This window comes from Montipora foliosa, chromosome 6 (assembly GCF_036669935.1).
Source record: "Montipora foliosa isolate CH-2021 chromosome 6, ASM3666993v2, whole genome shotgun sequence".
NCBI classification, from domain to species: domain Eukaryota; kingdom Metazoa; phylum Cnidaria; class Anthozoa; order Scleractinia; family Acroporidae; genus Montipora; species Montipora foliosa.
Genome location: NC_090874.1, coordinates 4,439,346 through 4,457,198, shown reverse-complemented (window position 1 = coordinate 4,457,198; position 17,853 = coordinate 4,439,346). Strand labels below are relative to the sequence as shown.

The 17,853-nt window shown below is 37.9% G+C and overlaps 1 protein-coding gene across 3 annotated transcripts; it reads right to left on the bottom strand.

Moving 5' to 3' along the window:
• Positions 1 to 2,995: 2,995 nt before the first annotated feature.
• On the bottom strand, positions 2,996 to 13,640 carry LOC138006397 (transcription factor Sox-14-like). Of its 3 annotated transcripts, none has more exons than XR_011123893.1 (2): positions 6,923 to 7,063; positions 2,996 to 3,379 (listed from the first exon to the last, which is right to left on the bottom strand). XR_011123893.1 is itself a non-coding variant. In XM_068852692.1 (2 exons), exon 1 carries the CDS (start codon positions 13,446 to 13,448, stop codon positions 12,723 to 12,725), a length of 726 nt encoding a protein of 241 aa, XP_068708793.1. In that variant the 5' UTR covers positions 13,449 to 13,640; the 3' UTR covers positions 2,996 to 3,379; positions 12,687 to 12,722. The 3 variants fall into 3 exon arrangements, 1 of the variants encoding a protein (XP_068708793.1); XR_011123894.1 differs by lacking the exon at positions 6,923 to 7,063 and adding an exon at positions 4,760 to 4,895; XM_068852692.1 differs by lacking the exon at positions 6,923 to 7,063 and adding an exon at positions 12,687 to 13,640.
• Between the last annotated feature and the right edge of the window lie 4,213 nt (positions 13,641 to 17,853).

Genomic DNA, 17,853 nt, shown 5'->3' with positions numbered 1-17,853 from the left:
TTTGTCTCGAGAATTAACTTGCAAGATATTTTGTGCAAACGAAGACCCTGGCTCCATTTAGATCGTTTTGATGAAGCACAATTTGACTTTAAATTGAAAGAAGAAAGATTCGAAAAATACAAGACTGAAAAGGATTCAAATATAATTAACACCAACGCGCCGTTCTCTGTCTCAGTTACTGAGTCCTTGTCGTGATCTTCCATCTTGCCACTTGGACAGTTCGAGCGCTGAATGAAGCTGATAAGTGATAGTACAGGGAAAGGGTGTTAGCGATATTAAATAAACTCTATTCGCTTCAACCAGGTCGAGATCTCAACAATCAGCTTACTTTATTTAATTGCATGTACTCGTTTAATCTAGTTCGGCTTGAACGAAACGCTGCAGCTTATCATTAAACAATCCCTCGAGAATGACATATTTTTAGATACAGGCAGTGTTGCTTTTATGGTAAAGGAACGCTAAACCTTTTTGGAGAAAAAAAGTTTCCAACAGTAGTCACAGTTCAAAAATGCCCGAGTGCTAGACCCTTCGAGTTACTTATCAAATGTAACAACTGATGGACCCCTAATAGGCGGACTTTGATTTTTTCCAACAATGTATCATAGATACATAAAATACATCTTATCATTGTGCTTCTAGTTTAATTCATATATAGAGAACTCTTCATGTTTTTCTTTAGGCGCATTATTTACATGTAACAATCAAATCATGACTACTATCTGTAGTGGGTTAAGAATAGGAAAATGTAAGCAGGAACCAAGGAAGTGAAATCTTTCAAGATGGTCACTGAGATTTAAGTGGCTGAGACATAGGAAACTTGTACTTGTAGAGGCTAGGCTGGGCATATTGGACATTACTTAGGCCGCTTACAAGCCGCAAAGCATCATCCTTTGAGACGACTTCAGTTCAATCTGAAACCGAGTTCTTGATCAACATGCAGACTTAACTACTTAATAACCGAGAGTGAGGTCGTTACAGCAAAATCTCAAACTGAGGCCTTGCCGTATTGACCGAGCGACAGCGAGGTCAATACAGCTAGGCCGAGGTTTGAGATTTTGCTGTGACGACCGAACGGTCGAGGTTATGAAGTTGTTTATTATATGGCTAACAGAACGGTTACAAATAAGAAAAAAAACTAATTTGCGTAATCTATAATCGGCGTGGGCATTACGGGAGAATAATGCCCTGGCGCTTAGCTGCTCTTAGCCAATCACAGCATGCGTTATATCTGCGAGAAACACTAGCCATATAATAAACCACGACTAATACATTAGTCAAGTATTCCTATTGATATCACCTGCTTTGTATAGTGTCATTGGGTGTTCAACTAAGGGCGCGTTCGATTGACCGTATTCCGGAATAGGAATACATGGAATAGAATTTAGAAATCCTTCGTTTTTCGGAGATTCACATAAAAAATTATCAAAGTCTTGCTAAAATGCTATTTTAAGCATATATTTATCCTTATTCCTTCAAAAGCGCGAGACATACCGTTTTAAATCACCAGTCCGCTTATTCTTATTCCGGAATAGGGTCAATCGAACGCACCCTTAATTCAAGTCACAGTTTTAAAACGCCGAGATGATTGTCTCCATAACCAGCTGTGGAAATGACTTCAAACGGTTGAGCTGTGAAATCGGGACGACCAACAAAATGTGTGACATGCCATTTGTTGCATTTCGAAACATCAATAAGGAGTTGATACGGATTCAAATGCCGCCTTGACCACCAAATCATAGTTAATCTAGGGACTGGTTATGAAACCCTGGGGATTTCAAAAGCAGGAACAGTACCGCCGCAATTAGATGTTGATCCGACCGTGACCCTGCACAATCTTTTGTTTTTGGTTCGCAAGTTAATTTCGAATAAATTAGTCGAAGCTTTTGATTGGACCAAATGGATATTCGTCGTAGATCATCACGAATTTATCTAAATAGATAGATCGATGAAGTATCTATCTATCTATCTATCTCTTTATCTATCTATCTATCTATCTATCTATCTATCTATCTATCTATCTATCTATCTATCTATCTATCTATCTACCACGCTACGTTGCCTTCTTGGCGTCGTGTATACCTTGTGACGAAGTCCTTGTGCTCATGCATATCTTTTGTGCAGAAGCTCGCAAATCTCAAGGCATCAAGTGTCAATGCATGGTATTAATCTCCTCGCAAAACTTGATGTCAGATAATCCCATATAAGTCATATCGTCTACAGCTTCACATAAGGCGGGTAGCCTATTCAAGCTCTCATTTAAGAGCCCTGAGAAATTCGTGGATAAACGCCCTTCGATAAATTCACGAAAAGCGAGTTAATCATGAGTTGGGCTAGATAGTTGAGCTAAATAGAAAACTGCATTTAGTGAGGACAAAAAGGCTTGTTTTTCTTTACAGTTTTTCCTGAGCTCGATAATTATGAAATCCTTCAAATCAGGCGAAGAATTTAATGGTTGCATTGGTCAATTTATCGGAGAATAATTAAGTGCTGCTTAGACTTCCTTAGAAAAAACCAAATTGAAAAAAAAAGATATATTCTTAGCACTTCCTTTGCGTGTCTTTTGTGTTAATTAAGTAAATAGATTTGTCAGACATGTGGCTGAAACATATTGTGCCATGAAAAAAAAAACTTAAAAAAAACATATCCACATAGGATATTGGTTCAAATTGTTAGTGCAGTTAGTTGTGAGCAAGTCATAATAACATGTTAACAATTCAAACGTTATCTATGTATTTGGAAAACCATTACTGTTAATTGTTGGTTATGTTGCTTCAATAAAGCTAAAGAAAAAGAGATAACGTATAGTGATAATAATGAGTTTGTAGTTTACAGGTGCTAAACTTCAATTCAAACCGCGGTCACGTATTGTTGGCATAACCGCCTGTGAAGGTACAAACCGCACAGAAACACACGCTGAATCGACAACCACAATACGTCTCTTGTTTTTTATTCGTTACAGTGGTTGATAAGCTTAACAAACGCTACCTGGGAGAAGTGTTTACAAAGAGTAAGAAAAATAAAGAATCCGTTCGTTTTGACCTGTTTACCACCCACATTAATTTCCTTTTAGAAAAACGACCACGAAAAAAGACCACGTGTTAAGAATAAAAGACTTCCTGAGAATCTCAATTGGATTTGATTCCTGATAATTTTTTTAATGGTGCGATAACGTTAAGTAATCTCTTCAGAATATTCGTCTCTATGTTCGTCTCCAAATGCTGGCAGCCACTTGACCAAGCCTTTCGCGCTGTCTAATCAGCTGTTTCCATTGTTACATCTTTCCTTTACTGTCAGTTTCATCTCAGAGCTACTTTTAAACCTTTGGCATTGCGGAATCACAAGCCACAAGGCTCCAACCATCGTTTATTCATGGAATGTTCTAGAATGAAAGAGACAATGCCTGTTGTGTTGTTGAATTTATAAACACAAGACAACTGACGCCATGGCTACGTGCAGCCTTGAACTCACCGGCTAGTGTTCTTTAATGACACTTTTAAACATCATATAAAAAGCTCAGTTAATTCTACTGTTTCAGCCACTCACAGAAGCAGTAGAATTAAATGAGCTTTACTGATTGAACATCGATTTATTGAGTAATGAATGAAAATGCAGTAGATGACTTTGTTTGAGTGTTTCGTCACTACAGTATTTCAACAATAGAGCCACGTGAGTAAATGAAATTCGACAATGTTGCCACTCGCCAGAGTAACTATTTGTAAGTTTTTGTCTTGCAATCAGACATTGGTCAGATTGGCGCTCTATTCTTCTAACCATCTACCCTTCTGCGAACGTTTAACTTTCTACCGCGACCATATTTATTTTAACTTTATTTCGTTTTGGGGACGACCACTAGCACATGAAAAATGTCTAATATGTCAATTGAAACTGACGAGCAAATGAAAAAGTTAAGTTCTTATTCTGAGCACTTAAAAAAAAATTATTGCATTTGCACAAATCCGGCCTTTGCTGGTGTCATCTAAAGTATGAATGAGCAAGAAGCCATATGATACCATTAAAAGGCAGATCGCTTATTCGTTATTAGTTTCTTACTATTATCAGTCATATTCTCAACTATCGTTTGTAGAAAGTGACATTTTGTAGCCGTTCCGAAGAAATATTCCATAAGCCACACAATGCATTCATGATGATGAATTTGTTCCTTTCGTCAAGTTAAAAGATTAAAAACTTTTCGGAACACAACTGACAATTATGCGATAAAATTTTAAACCTCCAGCAAAATCAGCGGAAAGCCAAAACACGCGCAAGAGGTACGTAAGATCGAAAAAGAGATCTCGATGTACCACCGAAACTGCTGTATTAACTAACTCAGCTACGTACAGCTCCTAAATAATTATCGCTAACCACTAAACTGAAGTGCAATTTCAGTTTCACGACGACCATTTGCAACTTGCTCCACACTATGACAGCCTATGGAAGGACAGATCCAAATTTCTCAAAATTAAAGAAATTTCTTTCCATTTATCGGTCCGTTAAATAAACGTCGGATAAACTGCCTTATCCTTGCAGCTCCGTTTTGTAATCTTAGACAATGGCCGTCGGCTGTTCAAGTAGAAAAAATTTCCAATTTGAAAGGGATGTGTTCTTATTAGCGTTTTTGTTTTCCTTGCTGGTTAAGCAGCGATTTTGAAGAAGGGTCTATTTACGAATAGGCTAGACATAAGGAAATTTCTCCCGGTGTGTAACACCTTAACCGCATAGATCGCACAAAAGTTGAGACTTCGATAACTGAGATGCTTACCTAAAATTAGCAATGCTCGGATTTGCCAGTGAATGCTCTAGGCTTAGCAGAGCCCTTTTCACCACTACTTTTTGTTTCCACCACAGAGTATATAGAGAGATATGGCATTTACGTAACCACAGTTACACCGGTTTTGTCTGGAAGGAACGCGGGTGTGTAAGGTGGGACAACGCCCTATAGCGAAGAATTGTGTCGATGATTTTGACCGCACTAAAATGTTTACTGTTTTCCCTCTTCCTTTACGGTTTCTCACGTACCTTTTATTGAAATATGTTTTCACGGCTCGAAAAACCTTAATTAAAACACAACTGCGTTTAAATTCATAGGTCCCATTTAGTGTTAAAGGGAATGTTTAGGTTAACACCAAACATTTTATCAAAGAAAATCGAGAAACAACGGCGTCATAATTGATCGAACTGTTATCTTTATCTCAGGTAGTTTGATTATCTCTTTTTGGTAGAGCTAGTTTGGTGTGATTCGTTTCGGAATCCTCAAGGTGTTGATGAAAGTAAGACTTTTAGAGCAATAAAGATATTTCGAAAACTCACTCATTTAAAGAGAATAGTTGATTTAATTAAATAATGCACAAAGGACACATCCCGACATTTTTTTCCGAAGAACAGCATGTAGCTTTGGGGATCTAGGAACTACATATAAAAAGACAATTCCCAAATCTTTGCATGACAATATCTAGCATGCTTTTCAAGTGCTCTCTTGACTGTAGTTTAGAGCTAAAACGTGCCATTTTTACAGCCACCTGTGAAACAAACAGGAAGGGTTCCCCATTCAGTCTCCGATATCAGTCTCCTACGATCAGCCGTAGGTCACATAAGAACCTCCAGAGCTCCTTCGAGTTCCTTGCCATGAATGGAATGATAAAGAGATAAATTATCCTTTCTTTAATGGATGTTGTGCTCTTAGGGGTTCAATTAAGGATACTACAAGAATAATAAGTATTTTGGTGAAAAAATATCTGTTATAAATCGATGCTGGTTCTCGCACGATTCAGAATCATGATTAGATAAAACAACAACTGTTGAAAACACTCCAAATTCGATTAGATTTTAATCCAAGTTATTTTACTTTAAAAAAAATAAATTGGTAAAATAAAGAGACATTCAATTAGAAAAGCCGACAATGTTACTTTGCAAGGGATTTTTCTCAATTTGGACAAAATTAAATGACAAATTGTCAGTTGAAAACGGGAATGGAAAATGGACGTAAGAAATACGGCAATTCTGCTCCAATCCTCTTTGTATTTTTAGTGTACAGAGATTCCTACGTTTATACAATAAAATAACATTCCAACAAAATGTCATCTCTTCATAAATTTAATGGAAAACATTCGAAAAGAGGTCGGCTTTACTTCTCCACCTCGGAGTCTTCTTATGGTTTGCGGAATTATCCACCTTGGGGTTTTAATTAATTTTAACTCATTCGGAGGTTGCTTAAGATACACTGAAATAACATATTATAGTCAAAAAAACGCAAGACATCACAACAACTTAACAGTCACAAATTAATCAAGGTTCCTTTTAAATCAATGACTTGAAAAAAATTTTAAAGGACACATACAATCGAAGCACTTGAAGTTTTCCACGTGGACTCCTAGTGGACGAGTCATATTGTCTCTGAAACATCCCACGCGCACACAAGTCACAAGAAAAGTGCCATAGATGTACGCTTCATTAGCTGAATGCTGTCTATTGATTCATACCAATATACCAAGAAACTTTTATTGTCTGCTTGTGAATTAAGTAACGTCGAAGGTACTGTCTGATAGACAATTGAAAATGTCTGGCCGGCATTAAAACGCATCTTTAAGGGCTAGGGCTTCAAAATTAGCCGGCTTTTCATCAACCAGTCGATGCTCAAAATTTACTGATTCAAATAACATTTCAGATGCTACCTCGAGATAATACAAAGCGATAGTTTGTTTTCCAACCGTCTGCTTTGTTGGACTAGATAGCCACCGGCGACCATTATTTTCTAAATACAAGAAATAACCTCAAGATAACCGCAAGAAACGAAGAGCAAGGCACGTTGTAATGCATGCTAATTGTGCGCGGCTACTCTTAAGGAACGTTTTGACTTTCAGGAAGACGGTTATCATGGACAAAGTGCTTACATTTGTTCCATTAAACGTTCTCAAGATATACTCACTTTTCAGTTCCGCTAAACTTCGTCTTTTGTATTTAACAGTTCCTTTGTCGAGATAGTAACTTCAAAGTTGAACGTCTCTTCAAGGCGAATGCAACCAATGAACCATTAAGAGCGAAACACAGTTTCGTCACAAAGGCTTTATTCAACTACTGTACAAAGGCATGTATGCATCGGTGAACGTTCGATTGAGGTTTCTGACAGGGAAAAATCGATGAAAGACGATGTATTTGATTTACAATGTGCCTTTTGTTTACTGCACGTGCTTTGTTAACTCATAAAAGGATCTGTTTGTTTACTCTTCGCCGGTGGAGCCAGTGAGGACCATAATCTGGCATTTCCGATTCATGTTAGATTCTCTTGAGCTAACGGAGAAGATCCTTGATGGAGTTCGACTTCAATTTGCATTACAAAAATGAATAAGCGTGACAAAACTAGTTCACAAGCTTAATAAATTGTCAGTTTTGTTTTAGAGACAACTTCAAACTATTTGACTGACTTGTTTTTAAAATTGTATTAAGAAATGTTTGAGGTATCGTGTAGTATAAATTCAAATATTTTATGTGGCAAATATTTACCAGAAAAGGAGGCTAGTCAGTGGTCTCCTTTGTATCACGTTTCTTCAACTTAGATAACTGGCAGATAACTTATTTTCGTCGTTTCATATCATTATCTCTAAGTCAACACAGAAAATTATTAACCATGAAGTTTCACAGTATAGGTACGAATGAGAAGTCTCTACGACTGGTTATCACATTCACTAGGAGCCGGGATAAAACAACTCGGCAAGGCAGAACGGTGTTATATGGTAAAGGACGCCTTTATCACTTAAAAATTGTTCTTAGCCGAATGATGAAAATGATATTTTTGTCGAACGCAAGATCGTGTTGCACTGGCGCTTTTTTAGAGTCAGGTTTATCAGGTTCATCGTTTGAAGTAATTAATCTGACAATGATATGCGATGAGATGGCTAACTGTCCAACATCGTAAAGAGGAGTGGGATTGTTGGACAGTGAAAGACCGCCCAACAAGAAATTTCACAAGTCAGTCAATTCAAAACATCGTGCTAGATATTAATTCCCACTCACACGTGTTCTAGGAGTTTGGTAGTCACAGCTGTTATGGTTTAAGCTTCAACAATTCATGGACCGAAACATCTGTGTATGTTTATGGATAATGTAACTAGTGGAATTTCTTACGTTTTCTTTGGTTTTTCGTGGCTAAATTATTCAATAACAAATGTGAAATTCCAATTTACAGAGCTCTGAGTAACGTCAAAAGCTCGAAGATAAAATAGAGTATCCTGAGATCACCAGAGATTATTTTGGGTTGCAAAAGTGCAAAAGCGCCACCTGTGCTTCGTCTTGTGTATAATCCACGTGTGAATCCTGCCATCAGAGCAGAATACAACAGATATCATAAATCCACCCTGAATGTCAAATAACGTCTCAGACGATGAACTTCAAGCTTTCTGAAATTTCTGTAGTTATGCCACAACGGTGCCAATTTAGCGTCAGAAAGGTGACATATTAACGAGTTAAAGTCACTCGAAAATGGCAGAAACCTACTAATTTTAATTTATATCAATTCTATCCAAACTACAGACATAAGCAAGTTTTCATACCTTTTTTACAAGAGTTAACTTCCCGGTGGTCAGAATTGGTTAAAATACGGGCGATTCAAACATAAATGTGGAGGCGTCAACCGATTCTAAAATCCGTAACCGCGCCCAACTTGGTCGACAATGAAAGGGCATGTCTGGTTATCTGCTAGGAGGGGGTCGTTTTTAAAATTTCTCGAAAGATCGATGATTGAAACTGACAACCATCAGGATGCCGACAGGGCTCTATAGGGCCGGTTGCTCGAATCCTAGTTAGCGCTAACCGTGGGTTAAGAGGTTTCCATGGTATTTATAATCCTGCATGATTAGCGCTAACCATGCTTCGAGCAACCCAGACCTGGTCTCTAGATACAACAGTGGTCGAAAGAGTGGTGGTTCACGAACATTTTAACTAAACGGCGTTATACTAGCCAATAATTAATTTTTGCGGAAACAATCAACAGCTAGAAAGAAAAGTTTGGCGACCAGGACAGCCTTTTTGATCAAAATTTGGAAAGCCATGATGAAATGAACAAGCAAGTAGTTTAAAAATGCGTACAACGAAAACAAACTGTTACTTCTAAGAGAAATCCTGTACAATTTTTCTGAAAACATGTGTGCGCAGAGATGACGGAAAATCCAATCCTATGATTTTGAATTTGAAAAACGATCAAGCAAGGTTTCCGACCAAATAACTTCTTGTTACTGATGTTTAGCATCAAAAGAGCATAAACATATTCGAAAGATCGAATTAGAAAAAAAGAATGTGAATAGCGTTCAGTACTGAATGATCAAGTACGAGCAGGGTTTTTACAGTTTTGACAGTAGTCCTGCAACGTGTTTCTCACGGCGGCTTGCCTGACCCAGAAAACGCTGAACCTTAAAGTGAATGGGGTCTCAAGACAAAACAGGGAATGAGAAATGGATTTAATCGAATTGCGGCCCTGAATTCGTCTGTTCAGGTTGTGCGTTGAATAAGTGGAGCTATGTTAGGATAGGCAGCTGACTTATTTCACTGCCTTTTTGCAAACTGACAAAAAAGAACTGAGATAATGGATTAAATTGTCTGATATAAAAAAAGCTGATTATCAAATCCGGCCCGCGAGTAGGTACTCAGCTGTTTTCAAAGTCAACTAAGAAAATTCCTAATCAGATAAGTAATCACAAGATACTGATAGCCGCGACTAAGTACTTGAAATTTTTCAAGGTGCTCTTCTTGTCATGCCGGTCTTCGTTAATTATAGCAAAGTTTAGAAGTTCATCTGACATAAAATCAAGGGTTTTGTGAGAGAGAAAAATGCAAAAATGGTAGTGAAGGGATGAACTTTCGCTGGTACATTGTATTACTTTTCAGTGGTTTCAGTGTTAAAGAATCTCGCTTCGGAAAGAAACTGGTTTCTGAGTTCTTGTTCTGTGCTAACTGAGGTCCACTAGGTGTTCCCAGATGTTTGTAAAAGCTGGGATTAGCTTATGTGATGTTAACAAACCCATGTATTGACTGGTTCATTGTATCGACTTCGTAGTGCCAGTCTTATCGGCTTTCCACGATTCATCTAGCAATGCACCACCGAAAAAGATGAATTTTCCGCCGATTTTAAGCTTCGAGAGTATAATTTGGGTTAAAACTTGGCATACTTAGTCATAAAATAAAAATCCCATCGCATCGTTGCCGCTCGCAAATATTTGGCGAAGCTTGCACTCTTGAGAACAAGGTGGGTACGACGTGACAACCACTTTGTGTCATTTTCTAAGGCGCCATTTACTTTCAAAATATTAATTTCCATTTCGCTTGTATTAACCACCAGTCAGAGATGACTCAGAGACCTGCCACCATTGTCAAAAACCTTCTGTTCACTGTGGTTTGTGCGAATGCAGTTTTAACGGAACTGAATGGATTGTGAAGATATGGTAGCCTCCCATGTAAACACGGCCGAGAAATTCCCGATGCGGACTTGATATTTTGGAGTGCAGGATGGCAAAATTTCTAAACGTTTCTACTAGTTGGTATAAAACGTGTCCTGATAATTTTTCTCGTCCCTTTTGAATTAAATTTTCTTCCTGCTAGTGGCTATGAAACTCCATTTTGTGAAAATTCATTGTTAGGTGAACTAATAACTTTTCACTGGCTATTTTTTCAATTGTATCATTTAAAAAGCAAAACAAATTCCGATATTGAAAGGAACAAAATGTTTGAAAGTAGGTATTGAAATTATAAACAATAGTTTGTTTATCACAATTTTTTCGCCTTCCCAAACCAGCTACATCAAACAAGCACGTTATCATGGTCAGTTACATTTCTTAAATTTTGGCGTTTACGTTAGTAAGTTTATTTCCATTCCGGCCATTTTTTGAAGACTTTTATCAATTTTCGACTTGCTTTGAAAGCGAGATAATGTAGGTATGGTGGTAAGGCATACACGTTCAATTAAAAAAAGCCAATATTGAAAGAAAGCAATTATATTTGAAGAATCGATTGAGAGCAAAATTGCAAGAAAAACCCATGTGCGTGCTACTTCCACGGTAGCTTAAGCGTCACACACATATCACACGTCTCTTCGTCTGTTAAGGAAATGACTTACGTTGTGATCTTTGCTGTTACTCCTCAATACGATCTCGTTTCCTTTTATTGTGCGTGTTATAATGAAATGAATCGAAATTAGTCATGTTTCAAATGTTACGCGTATATCATTTGAACAATGACAATAGCGTCTTTATCAAAGCCCATTCATAAACACTTTTGCAAGAAATTAGCATTTCAGCTGTGAAGGTACACATAAGCTTTTGTGTTGATTGAATCGAAAAGAGGAGAAAGCATCTGCGGCCCTTGCGTGCCTAGTTTGTAACAAATGCAACCCAACCTTAAAATAAAGAAATATGGCTATTTTGAGAACAAAAGGTTTAAACGATGTCGAAGGCCTCATGTCATAACAGTTCGTGACTACATCGAGTCTCTAAATACAGTAGTGATAGAACGATTCCAGGAAGTTATCATCAGGCGCCCTTGTGTATGACTGGCTAGATTTACGACTACCCGCTCAAATCGACAGCGAAATTGTAAGAGCTACAAATAATATTGACTCAAATTTGACTATAATACGTTGCTCCATTTGATGGAAAATCTGTACAGAAAGATAATAGATTGCGAGTCGAAAATGCAATGATTTATCAGCGATTTTTCACCATCACCATGAGTTCGGGTTTTCAAAAGACACAAAAAAATTTTTGTAGCATTTCGGAACAGAATTCTCACAGGTAACCGGAAACTTGCCATCCAGTGCGAAGAGAGAGGGCAATTAAGGAACTCCAGGCAAATTAGTTCTCACACAGGACTGAAGTCAGCTACTGCGGAAGTTAAAATGTTAAGAGGCGACATAAAAAAAAAAACAATCCTGTGAAATGCTCTCCATGATAGGACCCTGTGTGGGCTATCGTGATGAATTCATTTCAAAGCATCCTTATTTAAGGCACTGAAACAAAGCACCATACGGTGGCTTTTCCTGACAGGTAGTTCTTTGTGTTATCAACCATCTTTTATCATTGGTTGCCATGTAAATCAGAAAACGTTCTTAAAAGACCGTAAAGTGTGGATGTTTTGACGCAAGACAATGACAAAGTTAGCTATAGATTACACCTCATTGTGAAATGACATGGTTTTTAAAGTAATTTAATGTTTAAGCGCTGTTGAGAAAATAAATGTCAATTCATCACAAAGTGAATTCGACCTGATCTTGTCCAATTTGATCAGTGAAACCACCCGTTTTAGAAAGCAGGAAAATAATAAAAAACGCCACCACATCGCCTCTACTGTATTTCTATTCTATCGACTGTTAGAAAAGCAACAACATCCAATTGATAACTTTTTTTTAATTGCATTAAAACTATTTTCGTAAACCTCTAAACTAAAACAATGAGTTAAACATACATCGAATAATTTGATTAAATGAACGATTAAATTTGAACTTGTCGCTGCAAAACAGAGAAAGTCGTGTTCTCTAATAATATTAAGAATTTCGGGAGAAATTTGTCAGTCTCTCGATTTCAGATTCGAATATCATACGTTTTCAACTGTGTACAAGTCCAAAACTGTTCAACACTCTAGATGCACTGAGGATCTAGCGAGTTGTATCTATGTACATATGGATCTAAATTCCCTATTTATATAAATACCTTTTATATATCATAAAAACAAGAGTCGTTTTCACACTAATAACCAACATCTGGTCTCATCACAACGTAATCCATGGAAGGTCGAGGCATTCCTGTTCTGCTATCTATCGGAGTTGGTGCGTGAACGATAGACGATGCATCGGGCAAGACACTTCGATGATGAACCACATGTCCAACTGGCAGAGAATGTGACACAGATGGATGATGACTCGAATAAGCTATAGGTGGACCACACGAAATTTCTCGTCCTACGAGCGGTAAATGAGTTGAGCAAGGTCCTTTAATTTCAGTCATGGTCTGCACCACAGGATAATGAGGGGCAAAATGATAAGGGGTCGGAGCGTCGGATAATGTGCAATTTCCCGCGCAATTACTTAAGATAGGCCCTGGTGGCATTAAATGTCCTGGCGGAATCGGGCCACATAGCGAAGAAGGCGGTGGATACCCCATGCCATTCATGTCATGATAACTGTAAGGATTCATGCTCTGAGTTTTCAACTTGGGTGTCGATTTTGGCTTCCTTTTGGGCTGGTACTTATACTCCGGGTGATCTTTTTTGTGTTGCTCTCTGAGCCGCTTGGCCTCCAACACGTACGGGTCTTTAGCTTCGGGTGACAGTGCGTTCCATTCAAGTCCAAGTCGTTTACTTATTTCGGAATTCAGCATTCGAGGGCATTCTTCTGCGATGCGTCGTCGCTCTTTCCGCGACCAAACCATGTAAGCGTTCATTGGCCGTTTTATGTGCTCACCGGGCTTTGTCATTATGCTGATATCCTGAATTGGTACAGTTTCACCAAATGGGTCGCGTCCGGATCGCGTGGAAATGATATGTTGGTATGAGGGCGCTCAACCCGCGCGTGTTGTTTTTATAGCTGACCCAAAACCTCTCGCTCGAGGATGGGGCTGGTAGAACAAGGCAACCACGCTACAAACAATGGAAAGCCTGAATAGGATCTCTCAGAAGTGGTTTATTATAAGAGCCCTGACGGGTATAAATTATTGATTGGCGAGAAGAATGGATTACCCACATGAATTTAACGAGCAAGAGTTCGAAAGAACAATGGAAACTGGAGAACAATCATACATAATTTAGGAAGCACGATGTCTTGTAAGTTGAGTAAACGGAGAGAAGGACGGGTGGCTGGAACTCCCACGGATTCAGTGAATTCAATGCAAGATGGATTGTTATGGAATAGTGTTTTATTAGCAGACTTTACTTGTTTATTCACAATGAACAAAATGGTGTTGAAAAATAAGGTGTAGTTCACTATTCGATACTTACGTCGTCTTGAAAGTCAATTAAAATTTTTATTATCCTTTGATCCAAAAAATATTCGAAGTAACAACAGAAACCCAGGCGCCAGGGTGATGCAAAATCCTTGGGAAAGCACGCCGCTTTCCGTGTTCTTATTTGCATTAAAAGATCTGTTTTGACGTTCTCTTAAAAGATAATAAAAGCAATTCTGAGCAGAAAGAAGTCGTGTTTACAGATATCCCACAGTGGCTTGAAAGGTTCAATTAGCCAATTTTCATTTTCAATTGACATAATATTTTACAGCAGCCAGAGCTAATGTTCGTGTTCTCATCGGTCGATGATTATTATTATATATGAGGAAGAATGACAAAATAGTTTCAAAATTCTCGACCTGTTTTTGTGACATTTGGTCGGTTTGCCTTGCAATTGGCAGTTGGCCATGAATGAAAAAGAGCCTTCAGTGGATTAATATTTGTTTATAATAAAATTGTTCGGGTGATATACCACACGAGTGCTCCACAAAGACATTGTTAAGATTACACTCTTTATGTCACTGGTGCATTAAATTTGTCCCCATGATGGCACTCAAAGCTTTAACGAATTTGTTTAAGCCTCTTTTACTCAGTGTCTGTTACTCATCAAAATCGAAAGATGACAGGTGGTGTGTCTTCACTTTTGTCGTCTCTTTGTTACAGTCACTTTTAACACAATTTTTTGCCACTTTACCGGTGGTGGAACCTTTTTATGTTATGTCAGGATTTTTTTACAGACCGCAGGCGAACTATAAACATCATGATGTCTGTACAGGTGTGTTAAAAGCTTATAAGTTATGCAATTGACATTGAGAGGTTCTTCACGACAGTGGGGGCTCATGGAAATGTCCTAATACTGCGCCTTTTGAATAGTTGAATGAAAGCAAATTGAATGGTTTTGTAAACAGCCCAGGGTTTCAGCACCGAATCTAGACGAGTAGCGAACGTTGAAAACTCCGCCGAACACTTCATTATTACTAAATAAATTCAACATACCGTGAAAATATAACAATAAGGTGGAATTGCATCTTCATTGTAGATCGGAGGAAAACACGTGCATTTCTCTCCTTTTTACAGCTGTCTAGTTTTGACGCCATAAAAATGCATCCATGACAGCTTACTGTCGGAGGCTCAACAAGAGCTTTCCAGACTTCTCGACATTTTGGGCGCGTTGCGATCTTTAGCTATTTTTTTCATTACTACCAAGCGCAAATCTCCCCATTGTAGAAAAATAGTCGTCCCTTTTTTATGTCGATATCCCATGAAGACAAAGAAGGGGGATAACTCCCTATGTTTGCACGGTACAACATAAACATAACAATATTGGCCTTTCTTCCTTCTTTTAGTGACAGGTGTCTTCGAGATCTGTGTTTTTGTTTAAATGCCTTCGCTTTCAAAGGCATTTAAATTGAGCAAGTTTGAAGTGATTAGACGCCTTTCAACAAGAAAAATACGGTAGAAACAGCAATTGATTCTTTCCTAACTGCATGTACTTGAGGACATCTAACGGAGACTTAACACTGAGGAGATGCTACTTAACAATTCGAACAGTACGATATCGCTGTTGAGAACACGCGGTTGCAAATCCCACGGTGACATCTACCGCCCAGAAACCGAATCTCTTATTATCTGGTTAGAGGCCCAACACAAGGCCACTTTGTGCGCTGCAGCAGGAAGAAATTTCACAAATTGGAACAAAGAGAAAAGAAGAATTAAAGTTAAATTGATGTCCTCGGACGTGATCACATGTTAATCAGCGGGTAGTGGAAAAACATCTTGTTATCCGCAAATGTAAACTTTCGGCTTCTGATGACAAAATCACCATCTTTTTACCGTTATATGATCGTAAGTCTTGCCATAAATTTGGTTTGTGAACGTTCCTCAATTTGTCCTTGTTCAGTGAAAAAGCAAGGCTCGAAATAAAGGAAAGTGGTTTGTGGGATGTGGAACCACAACACGTGGGAAAATACTCAGGTATATTGTGATAGCAAAACTAATTGTATAATTGGAATTTGATTGGATTTAGGTTTTCAGCAATTATTAATCGGTTGTCTTGATTATATTCTTTGGTTCCTTAGCCACAAAATATAACGAAGACCTTTGGTAAACTGATTGAAAGCAGCTTTAGCGATAGTTATAGAATCCCAGGACAACACGATCAACTGATAATTCTTAGCTTCTTTAGCATTGTCCGCCTCCTATCTTTGAGTTAAATCAGGGTAGTATTAAATGTGTAATCTTGAAGCCACGGAAAATTGACAATAAAACTGATAATGCGTAGTAGACAAGTCAGTTAAGGAAATTATCACACAAGCGGGTAATTTGTTTTCAAAAAAACGACAATTATTCCACTTTTAAGACATCCATTTTGTCACAAAACGGATTTTTGAAAATACCATTTGTTTTAAAATGAACAGAAAAGTTTTTCTGTAATCGGTCAATTGTTTGGAAGTCTTTGAACTGAACAAAACCTTGAACCGTAAGTGTGAATTTTGAATTTTACACCAGAACAACCTAACAAGTAAAATGCACTTTGAGAAACCTCGAACAACACAAAATTGAAATATTAAATTAATGCTTAAAGCAACATTTTTTCCCAAATACAACACCAGGCGAAAAATGAAAGGTTAAGATCAAAGCAACCAGCGTCAAAAGTGAAAACACATTTGTCATACGCCATATACTAGCTTATATAAACTCAAGTTTATCACCGTAATTTGTCTTTTGATAAAGCTCTCAGGCTCACAATTGAAGTATCATTGATCAAAACAAAATGAATGGTAATTATTTCCTCCTTATGTAAAGGTGTGAAATTATGGGCAGCAATGAAAACAAAGTTAACCTGCCTGTGATGCTAGAAAGTGGGACTAGTATTTTAGGACACGCGGTAGACAACAGGGGTATTTCATTGCCAACGGAATTCCATCTTGCTTTATTTCAATAGGGAACTACTGATTACTCCGTAGTGGAAACCACTTGACCTAACACTGTTAATTTCACGAGTTCAACTACCGGAGGGGCAAATGAAAATGTTTTTGTAAAATATTTAAAACGTTTGAGTGCATTTTCATGCAAGCATATACAGGTTGTATTATCGCAAACACAAGGCGCACGGCGCTTCTCTTTCCCTCTTTTGTTGGTTTAAAAATAGAGTAATCTGTGTTGTTCCAATGCGTCTTATAATGAAACAATTAAGATTTTAGTTATAGAAGACTCAAACAGGCAATGTATTTGTTTCATATTCATTGTATTCTTTACGTTATCTTATACGCTATATGTGCCAGAAATTTGTATCTGAACAAAATGTAAGCAACTATCGTTAAGAAACCGGAAACATAAGGACGCATATTTTCTTTTTTGAAAACAAAAAAAGATCGGCAACCCTAGGCTCGCTTCTTTTCCTGGGCGAGACCTCATTGTGGGAACGACGATTACTTCGGTAAGTCAGACTTGTCATCGATGTTGTTCATGTGAATCTTTTATTTCCCCAAGAAAATCACTTGTTCTAAAGATGTTAACTCCACGTTTCTTTAAATCCCCGGCCATAAACAAAGCTCCTCGATCTCGTTTTTAGTACAGTCTTCAATCATAGGATTAATTTGAGTGTCGGTAAGAAAAATTAAATGTGGGTTGCAACTCTTTTAGACCTTCTACAGCGATACATTTAGGGAGCTTAAGCAACGACAACGGCGACGGCAACGAGAACGTCACAAATTTGCATATTTAGTGGGTAAAAACAATAGCTTTGCACGCCCTGCACGTACGTTTTTCACTTTTGTCCATTTCTTTGCCGTCGTCAGCAAAACAACAACGTGAAATAGCCAAGTTTATGGTTTTATGAAGAACGTCAGCACTTGACAAACAATTTTCATTTTCTCTC

What these genes read in the sequence shown, in the direction of transcription:
- LOC138006397 (XM_068852692.1), bottom strand. Translation starts at nt 13,448, where the DNA reads ATGACAAAGCCCGGTGAGCACATAAAACGGCCAATGAACGCTTACATG.